Source organism: Acromyrmex echinatior, chromosome 1 (genome assembly GCF_024713525.1).
Source record: "Acromyrmex echinatior isolate Ae372 chromosome 1, ASM2471352v2, whole genome shotgun sequence".
NCBI lineage: Eukaryota > Metazoa > Arthropoda > Insecta > Hymenoptera > Formicidae > Acromyrmex > Acromyrmex echinatior.
Genome location: NC_141852.1, coordinates 20,052,570 through 20,073,052, shown reverse-complemented (window position 1 = coordinate 20,073,052; position 20,483 = coordinate 20,052,570). Strand labels below are relative to the sequence as shown.

At 36.7% G+C, this 20,483-nt stretch overlaps 1 protein-coding gene across 3 annotated transcripts in view; it reads left to right on the top strand.

Moving 5' to 3' along the window:
- Positions 1-20,483, top strand: part of LOC105154875 (fibroblast growth factor 18) — a 127,168-nt gene that overhangs the window by 49,395 nt on the left and 57,290 nt on the right. Inside the window, exon 1 of one of the 3 annotated variants that reach the window (XM_011070655.2) lies at positions 11,780-14,763. The exons of 1 other annotated variant lie outside the window; for it this stretch is intronic. In XM_011070655.2, coding sequence (XP_011068957.1) covers positions 14,744-14,763 — 20 coding nt within the window. In that variant the 5' untranslated portion in view covers positions 11,780-14,743. Of the gene's footprint in view, positions 1-11,779; positions 15,332-20,483 lie in introns of those variants that run through there. One more of the 3 variants, XM_011070657.2, reaches the window with a different exon arrangement.

The window sequence follows — 20,483 nt, the reverse complement described above, 5'->3', positions numbered from 1 at the left end:
TTCGTTGCACAAAGTCCCTGTTACATGGTCGCGATTGACACTACTCTACATCAAGGATTAATTCAGAATAACATCGGCGATAACAGTTTTAATCTTAGTCGTGGCTAATATTGGTCGAGCGTTGGCTTATCGACGATATGAAACGATTGAGTGGCGCTTGAAGAAATTACAAGAGAATCGGTCTGTGAATGTTATTCATTTACTAATAGATTTTGAAGAGTATCAATAAATAACCGAAAAAAATTTTATTGCTATTCGAAAATATAATAATTAAATTTTATTTTATACCAAAAGATATATGTAAATCTTTTTACATATGTATGTACATATACTTTTAGAAACATATTATCTAGAATTATCTATAATTTTTTGATAAGAATCGGTTCAAGGCCAAGATTAGTATCAATTTCGAAGAATGAACGCAACAAATTGAAGAAATTTGTATACTAATAAGCAAAAAGATTTGTTTCAGTAGCTGTGAGAACAATTTTATCAATGAAATGAATATGATATTTAGCTCCGACATTTTTATCTTAAGAAATACAATGCACAAGATAATAAATTATTATGAATCGAAAGTATGTTTGCAAGAATGTTGTATTACTTAAACTTAAATAATATACTTTGCATACCTGATATCCATGTACAGTGTTCGTAGACATAAATTAAATTATAAATAAACTATAATAGCGGGAAATTAATATTCCCATTATGATGCGCAGAAATCGCTCATGGTCGATCGAAGAATCGATTAACATTTAACAATATAGCATTATCTATTGCATTGTAGTATCTTGGTATCATCGTTGAGGTCTTGATTTTACTCCCTCTTTCTTTTTCTACCAATGAGTTTATTATTTTTATATACATCAATAACAGATGGTTTTAAAAATATATAAAAGAATTTGTCGAATGTTCTAAGATAATGTTATTGATAACAATAATCGATGAGCTTTTTTATTTTAACTTCATGTTGACCGTAGATAATTATTTGAATGTTCAAATAATTATTCTTAAAAAATAAAGAAAATAAAAAAAAATGAAAATAAAAATTTATTTAATTAAATTTTATTTTACTTTATTTTATTTAATAAAAATAAAATTTTGTTAAAAATAAAAAATAAAAAAATATATTCTTAAGGAACTTTTTTATATTATTTCTTATAGGAATAAATTTTTTTCGATTTTTATTTATATAAAAATGATTTTGATTAATTCTTTAATTCTATTTCTAAAACATTTTAATTATTTAATATGAGAGTTTATGTAATTGAAAATTATATTTAACATTTAAATTTATACATGTATTATTAATTAATGAACAAAAATGTTATTTTATTTGAAGTGAAAAATTATAACAAATTCATTGAAAATTCGACAATCATTCCTTTGATTAATTGTACAATCGATTTAATCCGATTGATACCATAAGGTAGGAGTGATCATCAATTAAAAGATTCTTAGTCATGGCTTATGTATGTGCTAGCACGATAAGTCGGCCAATACAAGAGATCTGGCGCTTGCGTAAAACGCGATGGAGTATGTATGCGTAAATCTTTCCAATAACCGCGCACGCATCTCTGTACGGAGCACGAAGCTTCGGCCGTTTCAGCGACACGTGGAACACCGCGGATCGACACGTGGACTTTGGTAACCTTCGCGGAGTTGACTACGTGGTTGAGTGTGGTGAATCAAGCTTTGCCGGCGACAACGGTACTGCTCGCGAGAGTGCCGGATCGGTCAAGTACTTAATCGGCACGTACTTTCTTGGTAGAGGCAATACACGTCGATAAATCATTATTATTGTATAACTCTAATTAATGATATACATGAGGCATAAATGGAACATTTCGTTTCGCAATTAATCGGTAATTGGAAGGAGCATAAAAATGTTATTGAGAGTGACGAAAAACACATTTAATGATATGATATTTTTTATTGTTCCTTTATCATAGTTTTTCAATAATATTTGTTATTATACTATTTTATTTTATATGCGAGTAATTATTCTTTTAACGCAGCTTTTAATACTGTACATTGAAATTTGTCTTTATAACCGTAATTCTTTTTAAATTTTATATATACAGTATACGTATATTAAAATATACAGGATGTCCCTTATTTATTGACAAATGCATATATATGTATATATACGTAAAAAGAAGTTTGGCCCCAAAGTTTTGTGTTTATCAAATTATTAGTAACTCAATATTTGCAAAAAACGAAATTCTGAACTGTTGATTATATTTTATTATAAATACTAAAAATAATAATTAACTTTCAAAATAACCACTCTTAACTTTGATATGAGTTTGAAGGCACTTCGGGAATGCATCAACGGGAATAATCACACATAAATCCTTCCTGTAGCCAGTAGAATAGTTTTAAATTCATCAATCAATGAAAGACGTAAGTTTTATTTAATGAACTGTGAACTAACACTCAAGAATTTTTTTAAATATGTGTTACTATCCAGGCAAAAGCTGACGTTATTTGTCGTCTTTCCAACGTCAAAATGATTTTAATGGGTAATAATTTCATAAATACACAAAATTTTGTCGCACGAACTTTTTTACATATATTTGAACATATATTTTAATTTATTTCTTTTATTTTATTATTATATTTCGCAGGAAATATTTCTATTTCATAAATGTTAATATTTCTTCTAAATATTAATGATGAAGCGTGATCAAAATGTACGTGTCATCTTGTTTTACAACATTTATCATCGTTGAATGTTATTGCGTGGGGAGAGTATGATTGCAATTTCTTGCATCACGTCAATATCGTAAATGATATTTATTCTGATTAATAAAATTGACGTCTCCATCCGGTTTCTTGATATGATTTCTGTAGTGGGCGCTTCCTGTAACGTGTTTGTGCTGGGGGTAAGAGTACTCTTGAACGCATTACAATCGTCATATCGCATACGCGCAGCAAATGCACACGCTACTTCCCAGTACGATGAACATTACACGAGTGTTCCACCAATCGCATCGTGATATATTCACAGTTAATAAATAAGGCATAATGATAACGAAACTTTGCGGACGTGGAGTAAGACGCAATCTTATCGGACACGCAGATGTCTTGAATCGTATATTCTTCAATCAACGGCGAAACCCTTATTATAAGCGTGATTATGTCGCACGTGCATATCTGTGCATGCTCGAGTACGCCATGTGTATCTCTCTATGCATAGCGTTGACTCTCGTCATAGATGTATGATTTAGAACCTGCAATCTTATTCGAACTGTGAGAATTGTGATAATGATTATGTTCTGTAGCAAGTGATGTGCTGTATGATGAGACAGTATGCTACAATGATTGTGCAAATTTAATTACATTTAATTAATGCAAATTTATTTAATTATGCATTCGATATACTTTCTGTGTTTTGTGTACTGTTAGACTTAAGTAAGCCTTCAGTTTTTGAAGATTGATATCGTTCTTTTATTTCCAAAGTGACATAACTCAAAAAATGTAAATTTTTTTAGAAAGGAGAAAAAACTACTTTTTCTACTTGAAAATTATTGATTAATCATATATAATATCAACAAAAAAATATATTCTTGATATAATCAAATGTCATTTTTATCATTTTCATTTCACTCTTAAAAAATTATCCTTTTTAAATTGTAATCATTTTGATAATTTTTTTATAAAGTTAAGTTAATTCACTTCTAATTGATCACTTTTAATTGATGTGTAATGTTACTTCACTCATTCATGATAATAACTCTTCATGTTGTTTGAGTTGTGTGTGTTTTTTTATTAAGAGAGAGCGATATATAAATAAAAACTAAAAATAGATTATAAGCTTCTTCTAATTTAATTTGAACGCATACGTATGTACAGTACAAAAACTGTAAAATGATGCTTTTATCGGGATTGTATGATTACTCAAGTAAGGACAGCTCTCTGAGTCTCGCGTACCTTTCGGTCTGCGCTTTAATGATTGACGGCGAAAGAGCTCGAAGTGGACAAGAAGGCCGTGAATGGAAATCTTGTGGATCTCGCCGCGCTTTCTGCGAACAGAAAATCCATTCACACGTTCCTGGTCGTTTAAACAACAAGGGGACAGTCGGCCACTTGTCGAGGCGCCGTTCTAACGCGTCTATTACCTGCTTGCAAATATTACCTTCGTAACTTAGAACGTTTCCTCTGCGACGTCCCCGTGATATTTTACACTCTAGCGCTCGTTTCCCATCTTTCGCTGAGATTCTCATTTTCATACATATTCGCAGACAGGGAATAGTTAAAAGCAGCTTTTACAGAAGGATTGATTCCAGTGGTGAAAGCAGGAAACGTATCGAAAGATAATTTAAGTCAACAATAATATTTCGCTACATACTCATCATCTAATATGACGTTCGTGATATCGCATCCAAATGTATGAAAGTCATCACCCGTTTCTGGTTATAAATTTTTGCTTTTGATGCAAGTTTAAGAATGCGAAAAATCTGAGCACCACTGTCCGGGCCACACATGCAGTATTATTGTTGCAGAGTGGATCTCTCGTCTCACGAGACGCGGCTGTTGTTGTAGAGACGTGAATGTTATTGTAGCGGAAAGTTGTGGTGTCACAAAGCTGCGGTGGGTCCGCGCGGCATGGCGTTATAGCTATCATGCAGATCGCCTAAAAGCTCCCGAATACTGATGAACGTGTCACTGCGGAAAAGGCGATGTTACTAAACTCTCAAACCGTAAATTCGCCGCAAGAACATCGTAATGCGCGAAGTAGCCGCGGTTAAGATACATCGGCCGGCTACGCCATTATAGAAGCTCAAATTTCAGACCCGGCGCAGTAAAAAGAATTATTAAGCAGTGAAAACCGCGTCGTTCACTCGCTTCACGTCTTTTATGTTTATAGCTACGTCTTCATTCGTTTCTCTCATCTGCGACTCCATCTAGCCAGCCGACCGTGCTCTCTCATCGGCTTTGTCCGTTTCTCGGAAGAATAGGGATCCTGGACTAAAAGAGTGAAGATTTATTACACGCTGGCATTCAATCAACGAGATGTACCGTAAGATGTAAAGTGATAAAGTAAACTTGCGTTTACATAATCAATGAGAAATATCTATATTAATCTTTGTCGTTCACGATATCATGAATGCTGAATTGAACTTTCCTTCTCTATGTTATATTTGAAATTCTGACATGGATAGGAAATCGATAACTAGACTTCAGTAACAAGACTGTCGTTGTAGTAGTTTCAAATTAATAATGCAAGATAACGGATAAATTTATCATTTAAAATTGACCACATGCTTAATAAATTTCCTCGCTCTTTTATATTGTTTAATATAGTACACGTATGTAAAAATAGTGATCACGCAATAACTCATAAGTAAGTTAATCGGTCGAGAAGTTTCAGTAGCGAAGTTAGAAACGTGTGCTAGACATTAACTTTTATGTACTACATACAATTCGCCGGAGTACATTTCGCTTCTGTCTGGTTAATTTTACGTCTGTTCGAGAGTTGGCACGAGAAAGTTTCCGTTTCTCCAAGCGAACGCGTCGCTTATTAATTCTTAAGCGGCGTTTAAGTCAGCGCGAATGCGCGCCTGGCGTTGGCAGCGGCAGGAATTCTTGACAAATTTTAAGATTGACGAAGGAATCTCAGGGGGTGGAGGAAGATTGTTGGTAATAATTTGAAGAACCGCGATAGACCACACAGGATTGGAGGGATGTATCCTCGGAGGGTCCTGACTCCTGAGACGTAGGTATGTGTAAACCTTCTGGCACGTTACGGTGAAATAAAACGTGAGCGTACCTGGCGTGCCTCCATCCACTTCCAGGTCCTCTCACGAGGTCCTCACAGAATCCTGCGAGACACCGCCGACCGCGTCGTTACGTTAATGGGACGGGCGCTATTATTTAATTCCACCAAATTGCCGACCGGCCCACTGAAACAAGCGTAAAATCTCCTAAAAACCAGCGCGGGTCTCTCGTACTCTCGGATTCTATGCGGGAAGGAAGGAAAGGAAACGGACTAACAGGCAAATAAAATCTGAGGAAATCGAACTCGGTCCCCAACGCGATCGTCCCGCCATAATTTACATTAGTGCAGCCTGATATGCGTATTCATACTACGAGGGCCTAATTATTTTTCCATCCGTCGTTAATGTCCCTATTAATTTAGTTTCAAACTACACGAAACGAAGGGACAAACGTACCACTAAATCCACATGTATATAATAAAAAAATATCAAGTTTTTTTTTTCAAACTTTTACTCGTATATGGTTGAGCTATGGTTGTGGTAATCTCTGCGCTTCTTTAAAATATCATTCGTCTGCGTATGATTTTTTTTAAGAGTTTCCAGTTCAAGCTGTCCACTTGCTTTTCAAGAGGGTACAAAAGAATCGTAGACGGTTGGACAACTCGGCAGTTGGACAACTGGTCTATCCGGAAAAGAAAGGCGTCGGTGCTACGCTGCGAACGTATACGCGGGAGTTGAGTTACGTCGCGGTGTCGCGCGAAAGCAAAGGAACGGAGGAGAGGAGAAAACGTATTAAAAGGGCATAAGAGAGCGGGCCGCGACCGCAAACTGATTAAATGCGGTCTGCGCGGGCCGCGCCGCGGGACTTAATACGACCATCGTGTAAGCTACACGACTCGAAGGGGACCCCATATGACGCGCGCGTTTACCATACACTGGTGCTCCACGTGCTTTCGTTTCTCACTCTCGGCCTCTTTGAACCAGTTTCTCTACCCTTCGTGTTCAACGCACACCTTTCGCGTTCCTTCCGCCACGGGCGAGCCGGAGAAATTGTTTTCTCATCTACCCACATTGAAAATGATCGGTTTCGTAATCCGCGAAAAGCGCGTTCTCGCGCGATCTTACGTAAATGTACCTATACACTGAGAGAAATGTGATTGGTATGTAAAACCATTTATTTGATTGATATGTGACTAACGAATACTTTCTTATTTTATTATTGAAAAAAAATGTATGTATGTGTTGTCACAGAATCAGAATACAATTTTTAAATGAAAAAGAAAGTTTTTTGTTAGTCACATATCAACAAAATAAATGGTACTAAAACATTTCTCTCAGTGTACGCAGAAATTATTACTGATGTATGTATAATAAATATATAGCAACTATATATAGTAATTGTCGCGTGTAGATTTTTCATCTCGCACACTTGACTGCGTGTTTCGTTCATGCAAAAGCGTGGCACGCACGTACGTCCATGTAACATTCTCTTCATTATACAAACATTAAGAAAAGTTTTGCAACGCTTTAATATCTTGCGTTCTTGCATTGTGACGATGATTTCATTAATTCTTCCTACTGGACGATTTACGTGACAAAATACCGAGGAGAAAAATGTTTAATTTTTCAAAATCATGAATATTTATTTATTGGAAAGAAATACAAAAAAGAGAAACAAAATGTAACTTTTATTGCATGCTTCAAATTTTTGAATGTGTCTAAAATAATGACTTTAAAAAAAGGGATTCTTTGTTTATTTAGACATATTTTGGTTTGAGTCTGAATATATTTGAATAGGTGTAAATGTATATTGAAACAAGAAGAGTGTTCAGACACAGTTTGAAAGACAAACGGTGTTTTAATTGGACTCAGAAAAGTACCCATATAGATATTTATGTATAGCACGCATTTTTTTAATATATAATATTTTTTCATAGGTAGTATACTACTTATGTATTTATAATGCAATCGTTTAATGTTTCTTTTCGTATACCTTTCTTATTAATATCAATCTTTCTTTTTTTAAATCGATTAAATAAATTTTTTATCAATTAAAATGTAAATTTATGACTATAAAGCACAACAATTAAAATGTTATTTATTATTTATGAAATGAGAAGGAAGAAAATTTTTCTAATATCTCGTTTAGTCGTGCAATCAATGCCGAGCAAAATGGGCTGCGATTTTTTACATCCTAAAATTGGTCGCAGGTTGCAAGCAGGTAGCAGATTGCCACGAGAGTGACTAATTGGCGCGCAGACTGCAATCTGCAGCCTGGTAAGCTTGTGACAAATAGAGGCAGAGGAAAGCGCATCGTTTGTGACATAACGAACCGCTTAAAACGTTTCCTGTCTACATGAGACTTATCGTATCAATTATTTATCGGCGTAATAAATATGACATACTTTTAGAACATCGTTGATGTTTATGGATGCAGACATTATTACATTTGTAGTGTCGTTAATCATCATATATTTGTAACATTGAGCTACTCTACTTTGTACACGGATTATCATTCAAATTGATGGTAAAAAGTCAAGAAATGGTTAAAAAATAATATAAATGTAAGACGGAAATATGTTTTTTACGAAGTATTTAAAAGTTTAATTGATACAGGTCTGAAAATAATTGATGCAGATAAGTAATATTGCAAAAAAATAATTTAATATTTTAATTAACTTGAGCGTCTTACATAATTATTTTAATGGTCTAAATAAAATCATTTTCTCAAATCTATATCTAATCCAATTTTTAAATATATGTGCAAAATCATTCTTTTTATAAAATAATATAGGATATATAAGAAAAGGCATCATTTATTTGTAAATTTAAAGTAAAGAAATAATATTTTTTTTTTAATTTTAAAAATCGCATTGATTAAGTTTAATAATGCTATTAATAGCATAAGATATTCTTGGAAATTAACAATTACAATATTGATCTTTGGATCGAATCGAATCTTTTTTCCGGTGTACATCTTTCAAAAATACCCAGCGAACGAGTCGTAATCAGTTTGATTACCACATATACGACAGTAGAATTCCAACATAAACGGTACGAATCACTTTGCTTTTTACACACATAGAAAGATATTACTCCACTTGCGATACCGTCATGATTCGAATTCCATAAGATTATAGCATTAACTAGCAGCGTATTAATCATCGATCGTCGTCATAGTAAGTGAACTTTTCGTAAAGAATTCGGGGCGTTTGATCTTTTTTAAAAGCACGCGCCGCAGTCAAGTCTAATAAAGCCTTCGTACACGCGGACTCATTCATTTAAGAGTCGGCTAAAAATAGAAGAATGGACGTATACTGAAGATATTTCAATCCGTGACCGTGTCATCGGTTACTCAGCGTGGAAGAGTTCGAGGATGTGGGCAGTTCTTGCGAACCATTCGTCATTCGAGAAGATCATAGCGACGATTATCAATCTACTTTATATTCGTGAGCTTCGTTCTAAATAAGAAGAAATGTTCTTTCGGTGCTTCGTGCTTAATCAACGCTTCTGCTTTTACTGCGCGACGCTCCGGGCTTTAACCCGGTCAGTTTATCAGAGATCGACATATGTCTCTCTCTCTCTCTCTCTCTCTCTCTCTCTCTCTCTCTCTCTTTATACTCGTTGAAGGTCGAACAGATATCGTTGCCATGATAAGGCCTATATTGTATGGGATTTCATTCTTCCTACACTGGAATTCGGGATTTTAGTAACAGGTCTTTCTTTGAGAAGGTAAATCAAAGAAGTGAAGGCATCTTCTTAACCTTTCAGGGAGACTTCCGCCCCGACCAGCGGACAAAGGTCCTATCCCATTGTTCTATGATTTACACCAGCATCAGCTCAGATTCAGGTATACTGAAACGAGTTTTTAGTGAATTTCGTCCGTACCATTGGCACCGACACTTGTCACTTTAATAATTAAATGAGTATCCCGATTCACCTTCGTCTATGCATCAATAGGAACATCACCCGTTTTTTTTTGTTAGTGTATATGCACGCGTGCGTGTGTGTGTGTGTATATGTGTGTTTTAAGTGAGTTTCTTTAAAATGACTTTAAAAAGACGAACCGTGTAAAGGTAGTTTAACACGGATGATACGGATTAATTTAGATAGGCAAAAACGCTTTGTATCAACTTTCAGAGACATCGGTACTATCAACAAAACTGAATGAAGCAAAAGGAATGAAAAGTCTAACGTCTATGAATATTAATTAAATATTATAGTTATCATGTGTTAATAAAATAATGAAATTGTTAATGCTCTTCTCAAGTTAAATAAATTTTATAATTATTATTATTATTCTAATTGATATAACAAATAAAAATTTTGCATTTATCTATTTATGTAAATATGACTAAACAATTAGTTGCAAGTACGTTTATTGTTTTCTTAGTGAGATAAAAAGATTAAAGAGTTGTCTATAAAAAAATATTGGAGATCTCATTATGCTTAATAAAGTCTCATAAAGCATAATTAACTTGCATGTTATGCGAGACAGGATTTTACAATGCGTGCGTGCATCGAAGGGCCATTGCCCGTAAGATACGATCCTAAAAGGCGCCGACGTTCTCCCACGCGATGCCTCGTCGGTGTTCGATGAATTAGGCTGTTTGGAGTAGGATTTGGCGACACGTAGTCGGAACTTTAGGAACAACCGAAAGGGACGGTGGACTGAATCTCGTAAAATATAAAATAGCGAGACCCTAATGTTTACTTATCGGTTAATCGTCTAGCGTATAGGAAGCTAATTAAGGTAACTTGATAATAATTTAGGAATTAACGGTCGCTTTTTCGTTGTTCACTATCGACTTTAATTTTGTGCATTTCTCTAAAATATTTAAATTCAGAAAATATTAATATTTAGTGTATAGAATATTTCGAGGGATTTTTTATTACATCATGTAATTTATTTTTTAACGAACGTACAGTTCTATAATTACAGTAAAATAAATATCGTACGCAGACTTCATTTAGTTCTATAATTGTATTTCTGATAAAGGATTTGCACGTTTCTTATGGATATTGGTCCTCGGTCAAATCTTCTCATATTTTGGGAAAGTAGGGTTTTGTAGTTCCAGGTGTCCTGATTAAAAATGCCAATGGGCGCGATCTTTTAAAATTAATAGTCTTCGAAATATAACTGTTCAAACTTGGTTATTCTATTATTTTGAATATTAGTCGATCTATAAACAATCTCGGTCCCACTTGATCCTATAGATTTGAAAAAAAATATCTAGATGAATTTATAACATGCGAAATAAGGCTGCCACAGTTGCATTCCGCTTTGCGATCTCAATTATCTCAAAAATAAATGAGTAATATCATGTGAATAAAATCAGTGTGCATACATTTTTTTACTTTTAGATGCGCTCATTGCATTTGCCTACAGTATCGTTTGCTCACATCACTTTTGCCTACAGTTCGATTGCATACATGTATTATTGCCTACAGCTCGATTGTCTGCGAGCACTTTTGCGCACAAATCTAAAATTAAAGTTAAGTTAAATACAAAATGTTGAGTTAAATAAGAAAATGATTTGTATTGGTGAATGTTGACAACAACGAAAACAGCGCTGTTCATAAGAATGAATGTTCATAATGGTACTCTGGAGTACCAAAGCATGTGCAACAATACAATTATGGAAGTTGTACCCCTTTGCAGATGGAAGATAGGGTTTAGATAGTCGCTTTGCGCAGAAACAGAGGAAAATACAAAATATTACTTAATGGCAAATAAAATGCATATAAACAATCGAGTTGTAGGCAATAGTATATGTAGACAAATGTGATATTTCGTTTATGAAAATTTTATATGTACGCAAAAGTGCTTGTAGGCAATTGAGCTGTAGGTAATAATATATGTAAGCAATCGAACTACAAGGAAAAGTGATGTAGGCAAACGATACTGTAAACAATAGATTTGTAGGCTCCCCCCATTGACACTTTTAATCAGGAGACCTGAAACTACAATTTCTCAAAATATTGGAAGATTTGACTAAGAACCAAAATCCATAAGAAACGTGCGGGGTCCTTTGAAGTCAATTTTTTTCGATAAGAGATTTGAATTCTTTTTCGCTGACTTTGAAGTGTCAACATTAAATATTTTTACAAAACAAGTTTTATCAACATTGCATATCTTAGCAAACAAGTTTCAAATTACAATCCTGCTGAAGTAAAGACAGGTCGAAATTGAACAAGGTTTTGCTGCTTGCATTCCTGAAGATAATTTACCAGCGTCCTAGTTATCATGACACTATTAAATGTATGTGTTGCATGAAATGTTGTACAATGCAGACACTATCGCTGCTTATCTTACACGCCGTCGGGCATCATCTCGGATATTGAAACCGTGTTGAACACGCATTTAATAGCGCAGCGTAAGCAAAAGCGCTGGAACGCGTACTCACTCGACGAATGCTGATTCCTCGTCGTTATCAAGACAAAACGAGCGACGCAATGCGACAATGGAGACAATCGTGCGTGACCATATACAATACAGGCGAATTAATCGGCACGCGGCTCGATTGATAATTAATTATCTTGTTGCGCTAGGCCATCAGGCGTTCGCAACGCTACATTCCGACATCAGTGTCGCGTTCTCTCTCGCGTCGTGGAGATGAGCCGCGAATTTTTTTTCCTTCCCCTCTTATCATTCTCCATACGTCGTTGGCATTTCGATCTCCTTCGCTCACGTAGCGCTGCGGGCGGACGGCACAAAATCCGCATGTGTTTCGCGAAAAGGTCCTTGAATGCCTTTTGAATGGTGCAACATTCGATATTCATTGAAATATATTAAAATAATCGTGCCGTTGACTCACTTAGGAAAACAAACCTCGGGCTCTCGACTTGCGGGGATTGCGTAACCGCCTGCTCGTCACCGAACGCGTACGAGTGCGACGAAATACCACAGTCGATACAACTTACACTGTAATTTATACACCGCCTGGTCGTCACATCCCGAAGGCGAAATGAAAGTAATAAAAAGAGATAAATAAATCGCGCGCGAATGGCGCGAACACGCCGACCTGCCTGTCGATGGCGGCGAGAAATCGCGTCTTCTTTCACGCGCAGCACTTTCAATTCGCGGATTGTTCAGCTGTTATAAGGTGACCTTTACGATATTGTGCGCCGAATGTTGCTTGATGGTTCAAAAATGCGTGTGTGCGCGAAACGTCCGGACAGTGATCGTGCCAGGTGCGAAAGAAACGGTAGGGAAAGTACGGTAGAAAGAATATTTCGCAGGAAATTCAGTGAAGAATATTTCCAGAACTAAGCCATTCGTGAAGAAAGAATAGTGCAACGGTAGCAAGATTTGTGTCGAGATATCACGGCCATGTCACCCATGCTTTCCAAGCGCTCAGAAGACACACTGACTCCCGAAGCTAGTTTATCAAGCATCAAAAAGATAATAGTTCAGTTTGCCAAGAATGTAAACCTGATAACACTTTGAAAGTGTTGAGTGTGACAACAAATTAGAACGCTGAGCGGGAGGGGAAGAGTCAGTTGATGGTGAAACGATGACAACGAATAGGAAGATGACTAGGAAGAATTCGGTTATAAATCGAAGAAATCAGCAACACAAGATGCATCTATTTTTAGTTAGATTAGTAGAAATTCCTGTTAAAGCACGGACAGAATTGATGAAAGTTCAAGTGATCGTTCAAAGACGCGTTGAGACAGGTGGCTCTATTCCACAAAATTACTTCTAGGACTACAACATGCCCGACAGGGCAATGGTACGCAAGGGTTGCTGCCACGTGTTTCGTCATGAAATCGCCGCAACCTTTTCCCCCAGCTGGGCTAACGCGTTTCCATATCATTTCACTATAAAAGAGAGTACGGTGCGTGAGGTAGAAGTAGGGTTGCGCGGCAAGCGGGGGCGTTCGTTTGTGGAGAACACGCCGCGAGAGGGATAGGAGGAGGGATAGGGAAGAGAGCAGGCCGATGGAGGGGCAGCCTCGTGTACGATACGAGTGGAGGGGTGGCAAGAAAGGGGTGGGGGTACGCTCTAGTCGAGCGACAGCGGCAGGGAAGCGGCCAGGTAAGCAACGAGCGAACACTAGTGGGGCTGACTTGCGCGCCTTCGAGCCGTCGGGATACACGGCAGCAGAGGCACCGTTGTTGTATACTGTCGCGCTACGCGTGCTACAGTCGTGTTCGTCGCATCATTGTTGCCGTCGTCGTCGCCGTTGCCGTCGTCTTGGAGCACCCTAGGTGGCACCTTCGCCATTGGCCTCATCGGCTTATGTCTTCTTGCTCCTTCGTACGAAGGAGGGTTGATCGCTCGCCGTGTTAAGAGGGGCGCGTTCTCACATGAGTTTACCGGAGCATCACGGAGCAGCGGCGTTCGGCACTTACCCCCGCCAACCTCCGATTGCAGTGTCGCCGACTCCTCGTGACGATAAAATTGGCACGTTTCCAAGCTGGCGAAGCGAAACTGTACAGATTGCACAGCACTACCGCCTTGCTGCTACTTTTATCCGCTGGTCTCCAGTCTCGAGGATACGATTACGCGGCCTTATCGTTACTTCGGGGTTTACTCGCAGTGCAAATGGAAAGAGCAATTTCGCGCGAACTGAATGAACTGCGCATAGTCGACTGGAAGTAACTTGGGAATATAGAGTCGTGTCTCGTGAAACGTGTCGCACGTACCTGTAGCTGCTACGATCACGTTAGTTGATTGATACCTGTGCAGCAGGTAAGCAGTGTCGCGTATGCAACAATTTGATGCATCGGTGCAGCGCAGCGATGACTGCTTAGTTTCGGAGTACGAGTTTCGAAGTGTTCCCGTTACCTTTTATCTTTCACATATCTCGAACGAAGTGAACGTAGGGTGAACGATCAAGTGTTGTCGATCAGTCTCGATCGATCGAAGGGATAGTAGTGTGTGTTTCGCGCCACGAAGGGAGCAAAGTAATAAAGGAACAGCGGCGTCGTTAGATGCGAGGATTTTAAAAGCAGCTCCTGGAGGCCAGCCCGACGCAATGCGTCGACGCTGCTGACGCAAACGCGCCTGGATGCGTCTCACTTTTAGCACGTGAGTGTCTTTTTAATCAAAGAACCGGAAAGAGAGAGAGGGGAAAGGAAACGCGAAAGGGTTACAAAACGCGCAATTCGTTCATCTATTGGCATTGTCCCGCCGGATTATCACGAGGAGGCTCTTGCCTCGCGTATCTCGATCGAGTCGTGCGCGAATCGATCGAGTTAAGATGATTCCGAGGGGATTGGATGGAAGGACGATCTCAGCATCCCCGCCACGTTATACTGACACTTGAGCGTTCCCCTCGACCTGTATACGTCGTTTTCCTTTTTTCTCCACGTAGCAATTCGTGTGCCCACTTGCGACGAATATATTCACAGATAGAAAAAAGAAAATTTATTCTCCTTGTGGTGGCCTGCGTGTTGGTGCGGTGGCGGTGTTATTATTGTTCTTCTTTGGTGGTAGTAAGTGGTCGCGAGTGCGCACGCGACGACGACGGTGGTGAATGATCCTGGCTCCGAGCTGATAAAGGTACTCGTACACGAATACTGGGATGACGTCCGCTTCGGATCACGCGGTTCCTTCACGATCTCGTCAATCTACGTCGTCTAACGCGGAAACAAATGTAAGTTTCCACACGCGAGATCTCGTCGCGACGTATCGGAATGCATTTCGGACTTGGTCGTTAAAGTTGGCATGCACCTTTTTGGCGACGGGCGAACGATGAGGTGTGAACTGAGCAGCAAGCTCACGTATGAAATAAAATTCAAATATATGCAATTCAGTAATTTTAAAAAACGATGTTATATTAGATTTTACTTTAAATTTTATGTTATGTATGAACAAGAGAGATTTACAGATATTATATATTAGTAGTAATATTAAGTATTTGCTATAAAATGTATTCTGTTATTTATGAATTTAATATTGAAAAACAGTAATTCATTATTTATTTTAAGTGTTACAAGTACCATTGTTTGTACCATTGCTTTCTGTATTTCAAAGATGTAATTAATTATTGTTTCAATTTCAGCAATAAATTAACCAGTATTAGATTTTTGTAATGATATTTTGAGCAAATTTATTAAATTATTTATGTTTAAACATTTGTTTAACGAATGTGCTCCTCTGCTCTTTACAGTTCATGGCTTATCGTTAGTCAACGTGCGCGTGACTTAAAATCACCACTTTATCGATTGAATTGTTTATTACAGTACGATAAATGCCACGGATTTGCTTGAGATCGTCCATCTATTAAACTCTTTATGATAATAATAATAAAATATGATAGAAATCCGATTAAAACATATTTTATTCGACTAAGAAATGTATTGATTGTAAAATATGGAGGAGTTAAATATGGAGGATATAAAAAGATCTTTCTTAAAATTGTTTGTGAAGTTGGATTTGTTTCCTAAAAGACCCAGTTTGAGACCCATAAATATTTTCTCAAAATGACATCAGGTAGTAAAACGATAAAACGGGCTTTGGCCTAAAAAAAGCGCGTCGTTTTAAAATGCAGTTATGATCAAATACGGTGAGAGACAAGTCGTACTTCGCGAGTATGACGATGCTTGTATAACGGTATTCATGTATTACGAACGCAAAGCTATTTTGGCATCGTTTAAGGGCAAAGACAGACTTCCCTTTCGCGGATTTTTTTCCCTTCTCACATCATGAAATTGATCAATTTTTCACGACCATGATAAATTATAATATATATTTGTGTTTCGATATCTTCGAATGAGATTGCACTTCAATTGATGGAACGTTAAAAGACGGAAAGCTCGGCTTTCACGTTGAAGAGTATCACTTTTAATTTATTTGTACTGCTGCTGGTGCATAACGGTTTTGAGCAGTGGTGCTCAACTCAGCACGGCGCGCAACCCTTTGCCATGTTGGATTAGTAACCCTGCAGATGAACGTAACCGAAGGGTCTTGATATGTTTTGCTATCGTCGGTTAAGCTATATCCTTTTCAAGCCAACGGTTGCTCACTCTAGGTAGAGAAATCGCGCGTTTGCGACATCGAGTTGGATATCCCACTCTTTTCCTTAAGTTCTTAATTGTATTCTTTGTACACAATTAATAATAATTATATTTCATTACGGCTATACATATTTTATTGACGATGCCGGATGCACTATGGCCAGTATTTATAATCCATTCTTATTTCAAGACCATCTTAGAAGTAATATTTTATTGTTGCGGCTTTGTAATTGATGTATAACATCTTAAGACTATATTTGAGACAGTTTTAAACATAAAAACTAACTATGAATACTGGTTTATGTATTGTGTTACTAATTTTCGTAGTCATCTTTGCAAAGATTTACAAGTATCTACTTATAATGACTTATACATTAAAGTGCGAATTAGAGCGTTAATTAAGTAATATATCCCATTTAAACAGTACTCGCGCTAGTCTCTGCTAATACCTTAACGATTTAATCTTCGACAATTTTATCTTAAGTACTGAAAATTTTTGAGATGCTAATCTAAGCATCTCGTGTGTGCTCATTTAAACGAATAAATTGAAAAATATCAACTGGACTTTCGAATCGTCAAGTGGGACACTGCGAGTTATCGGAGATGTGCGCGAATAGGTTTCGATTTCGTTGGCGACACATTATCGCGATAGATCGTTCTGCTCTTCGGCTCAAACTCGTTCAATATAATATGTACATACATACACAGAAAGGCGATGGCCGTAAAGTTCGCTTTTGATCGGATAAACACTCGATCATGGAATCCCACCACTTCGATGATTATCGGAAGGCGGCGAGCTGTCAGCAAGGAAATCAGACGACAAATCTGCGATAACAGAGCATATTTTAGATAAGGAAAACGCGCAATTAAAATGCTTTTCAAATGAGCCCTATGTGATTAAGCAACGACTTAATTCTTTTTAGCTTGTGTCTTCTTCTTTTTGATCTTTACCCTCCACTCTTTCATTTCCGTTTATTCCTTCTTCTTTTTTTTTTTTTTTCAAGCCATTCGTATTCGATCAATTGTCGGAAACCAATTAGTCTTTCCCTATCAATGATAAATTGACGACTTTCAATTGTGTGCCACGAGTGTTCTTCTTTGTCTCGCGAGATCACACGATAGGTCTTGCACACACAGCTATTATCTGCATTCCCATTTATTCTGCTGCGGTTGCGATCCCTATAATCACCGGCACGTTTTCGATATTTCGTTCACGGGTAATGGAGCGCGCGCGTGCGGAACGATATATACACGGGTTATTCATTTGCGTTGTATGGGAGTCATTCTGAATTGTAGGGAATTATCTCCCGTCTCCATATGAGTGACAGCCATAAGCCGTATGGTCATAAGTCTGGTTCTTGAACCAGAACTTTTCACGATTCATTGGGTTTTATCGGATTTTCCAGTAATGGTCTACTTTTATCCGCGCGTAGCTTGCTCTATCGAATGAACACGGTGAGTTTCGTATCGGTAACGACAATTAACCAGATTATAGTTGGACTTTTTCTTTGTGATTCTCTTCGACTTTAATTTTTTTTTTCTAATTTATCTCGCAATAATGACTCCAATAAATTTACCTGCGCTATGCACTGTCAAAATTAGTTGTTTTATGCCTTTTATGGAAACAAAAGATATAACGATGATGTCTCATCATCGTTGCTCAAAGAGCATTTTACGTCCTAGAGAAATCCTTGTTCTTCCTCATACAGCAGTCGATGTCCATCGAATGGAGCACAACGCCAGGCAATGAAGATCGACCTACGCTACGATGTGCAAACATTGTAAATCTCCAACGACGCGTATGCTAACACGAATAATAAGCGAACATAAGAATGATTTTAGCGGTTACGGGGCTGGTGGATGCACGTAATGCACTTTTGCTTCAGGTCTTAAATTAAAGAAATGCATGACGCGGACATTTAGAGCTGATCGCACTGTTTTTCCACGTAAAGCACTTTTAAAGTACATTTGTGAACTGAAGTATCATGCACGAAATAACGTCAACATCGTACAGATGTAATTTTTTTTTTACATAGATATAAACACACGCTTCGAGGTATTCTTTTGTAAAAATTGAATTTTGCATTAATTATGTAAATTATTCTTAATTGTTTTATTAATGATCTTTCGCTTGAAAATTATCACTTGTAATAATGAGAAAAAAAAATATTTGAAGAGAACACTGAGAATGAGAAAATATTTAAAAATACATTTTCTGAAATAATTTTGTTTCATAGAAAGATGCATTTATGGAATTATCATATCAATGCGAGTTAAAAAGAGCAACTGGTGGAAACATTTAAAAGTAGCAGAATATTCTCGCGTTCGTTATTGATGTCGATTACGATGTATAATATATCGAATAGTATCGATATACATACAGACAATCCAATCGGGGAAAACAAGGTCGCGGTAATGATATTATCTGTCTTGTGCCACAGTTTGATATCGAATATTATTGCGACAAGGTTTCATCGAATAAATCGGATATATCTATGAATATAAAAGTCCTTGAGATTTCTCGTTTAATACTATATAAAATTGGATTTGCAGAAATAATTCAAGTCCGATTCTTTATATTGAACTGAATATAGACGTTTATGCGTCTTTGATTAACACAGATAAAAAGAATAACAAATGAAAAAGGCGAGCGAACTTCGCGATTGTTTTGGTACATTGCCATCGATATTTTAAAAGCAAGATATTGTACTTGTTTTTCTAGTAATCAGCGGTTTTGCTAATTGGGATCAGATATTTTGTGAACAAAAATTATCATTAAAACAATACAATGTATTAAATGTTTATCTCGAATCGTTAGATAACTTCGTAGATTTTGCTCTTAATTTTTCTTTTAGATGAATTTTATCTATCTTATTATTTAACTTTATTCTATCTAAGAATAGATTTTTTTATGGAATAAAAATGGAAGAATAGAAAAACGAATTGCTAATTAATTAATTAATATTCATATTTTTGTAATTTGAATATTTTCTGATCGTAATAATATTACGCTTATAATATTATGAAGCATTTTGTATACTTAATTTTGTTAACTTTCTCGACTTTCAACGAATGACTCCCATTATCGATACTATCATACTTGAACGAGGGACGAACAGTCTCTCTAAGTCTGACGTCTCTAAGTAAGGTAGTTAACGACCAAGAGAACGTACGTGATTCTCCCAACAGCCTCTTATTGGTAATTTGGTCAATTACTAGGTACGATAACGTGTTAAGTAAAGGCATTCGTTTACAAGCACAATTGCCCTGCGCCTATGACAGGTGCATCGTTCGGCACCTTCGTTTATCTATTCTGAAGTAATAAAGGAGACATGTTTACTAGATTTAGGCTTTCACTTAATAATGGTGTTATTGATGACCGCTCTGCTTTCAAAAAGGACTCTGTTCTCTTGAAAACGACATGATTTATACACATAATTTTATACTTTTACTTGACCTCCTTGCATTTCAAACGCTTTGCGATAATTTCTTTTCTCACTGATACAAAGCTTATAAAATTTATCAACTGTCATATACATTTTCCTTTGTACATAGTAATTTGTTTTCTCACTCACTGAAAATGGAAAGCTTCTAAAATTTATGAATTATTACGTATAGATTTTTCTTTTATTCGCTGAAAGTACAAAGCTCGTAAAATTTATTAATCGTCATATAAATTTTTTATGTTTTATATAAAATTTTATAGCGTTTGCAGATTGGAAAATGTAGCTTATTAGAAACTAATGTATTTTTAAATAATTGATATAACGATTCGACATCGCTGTCCTT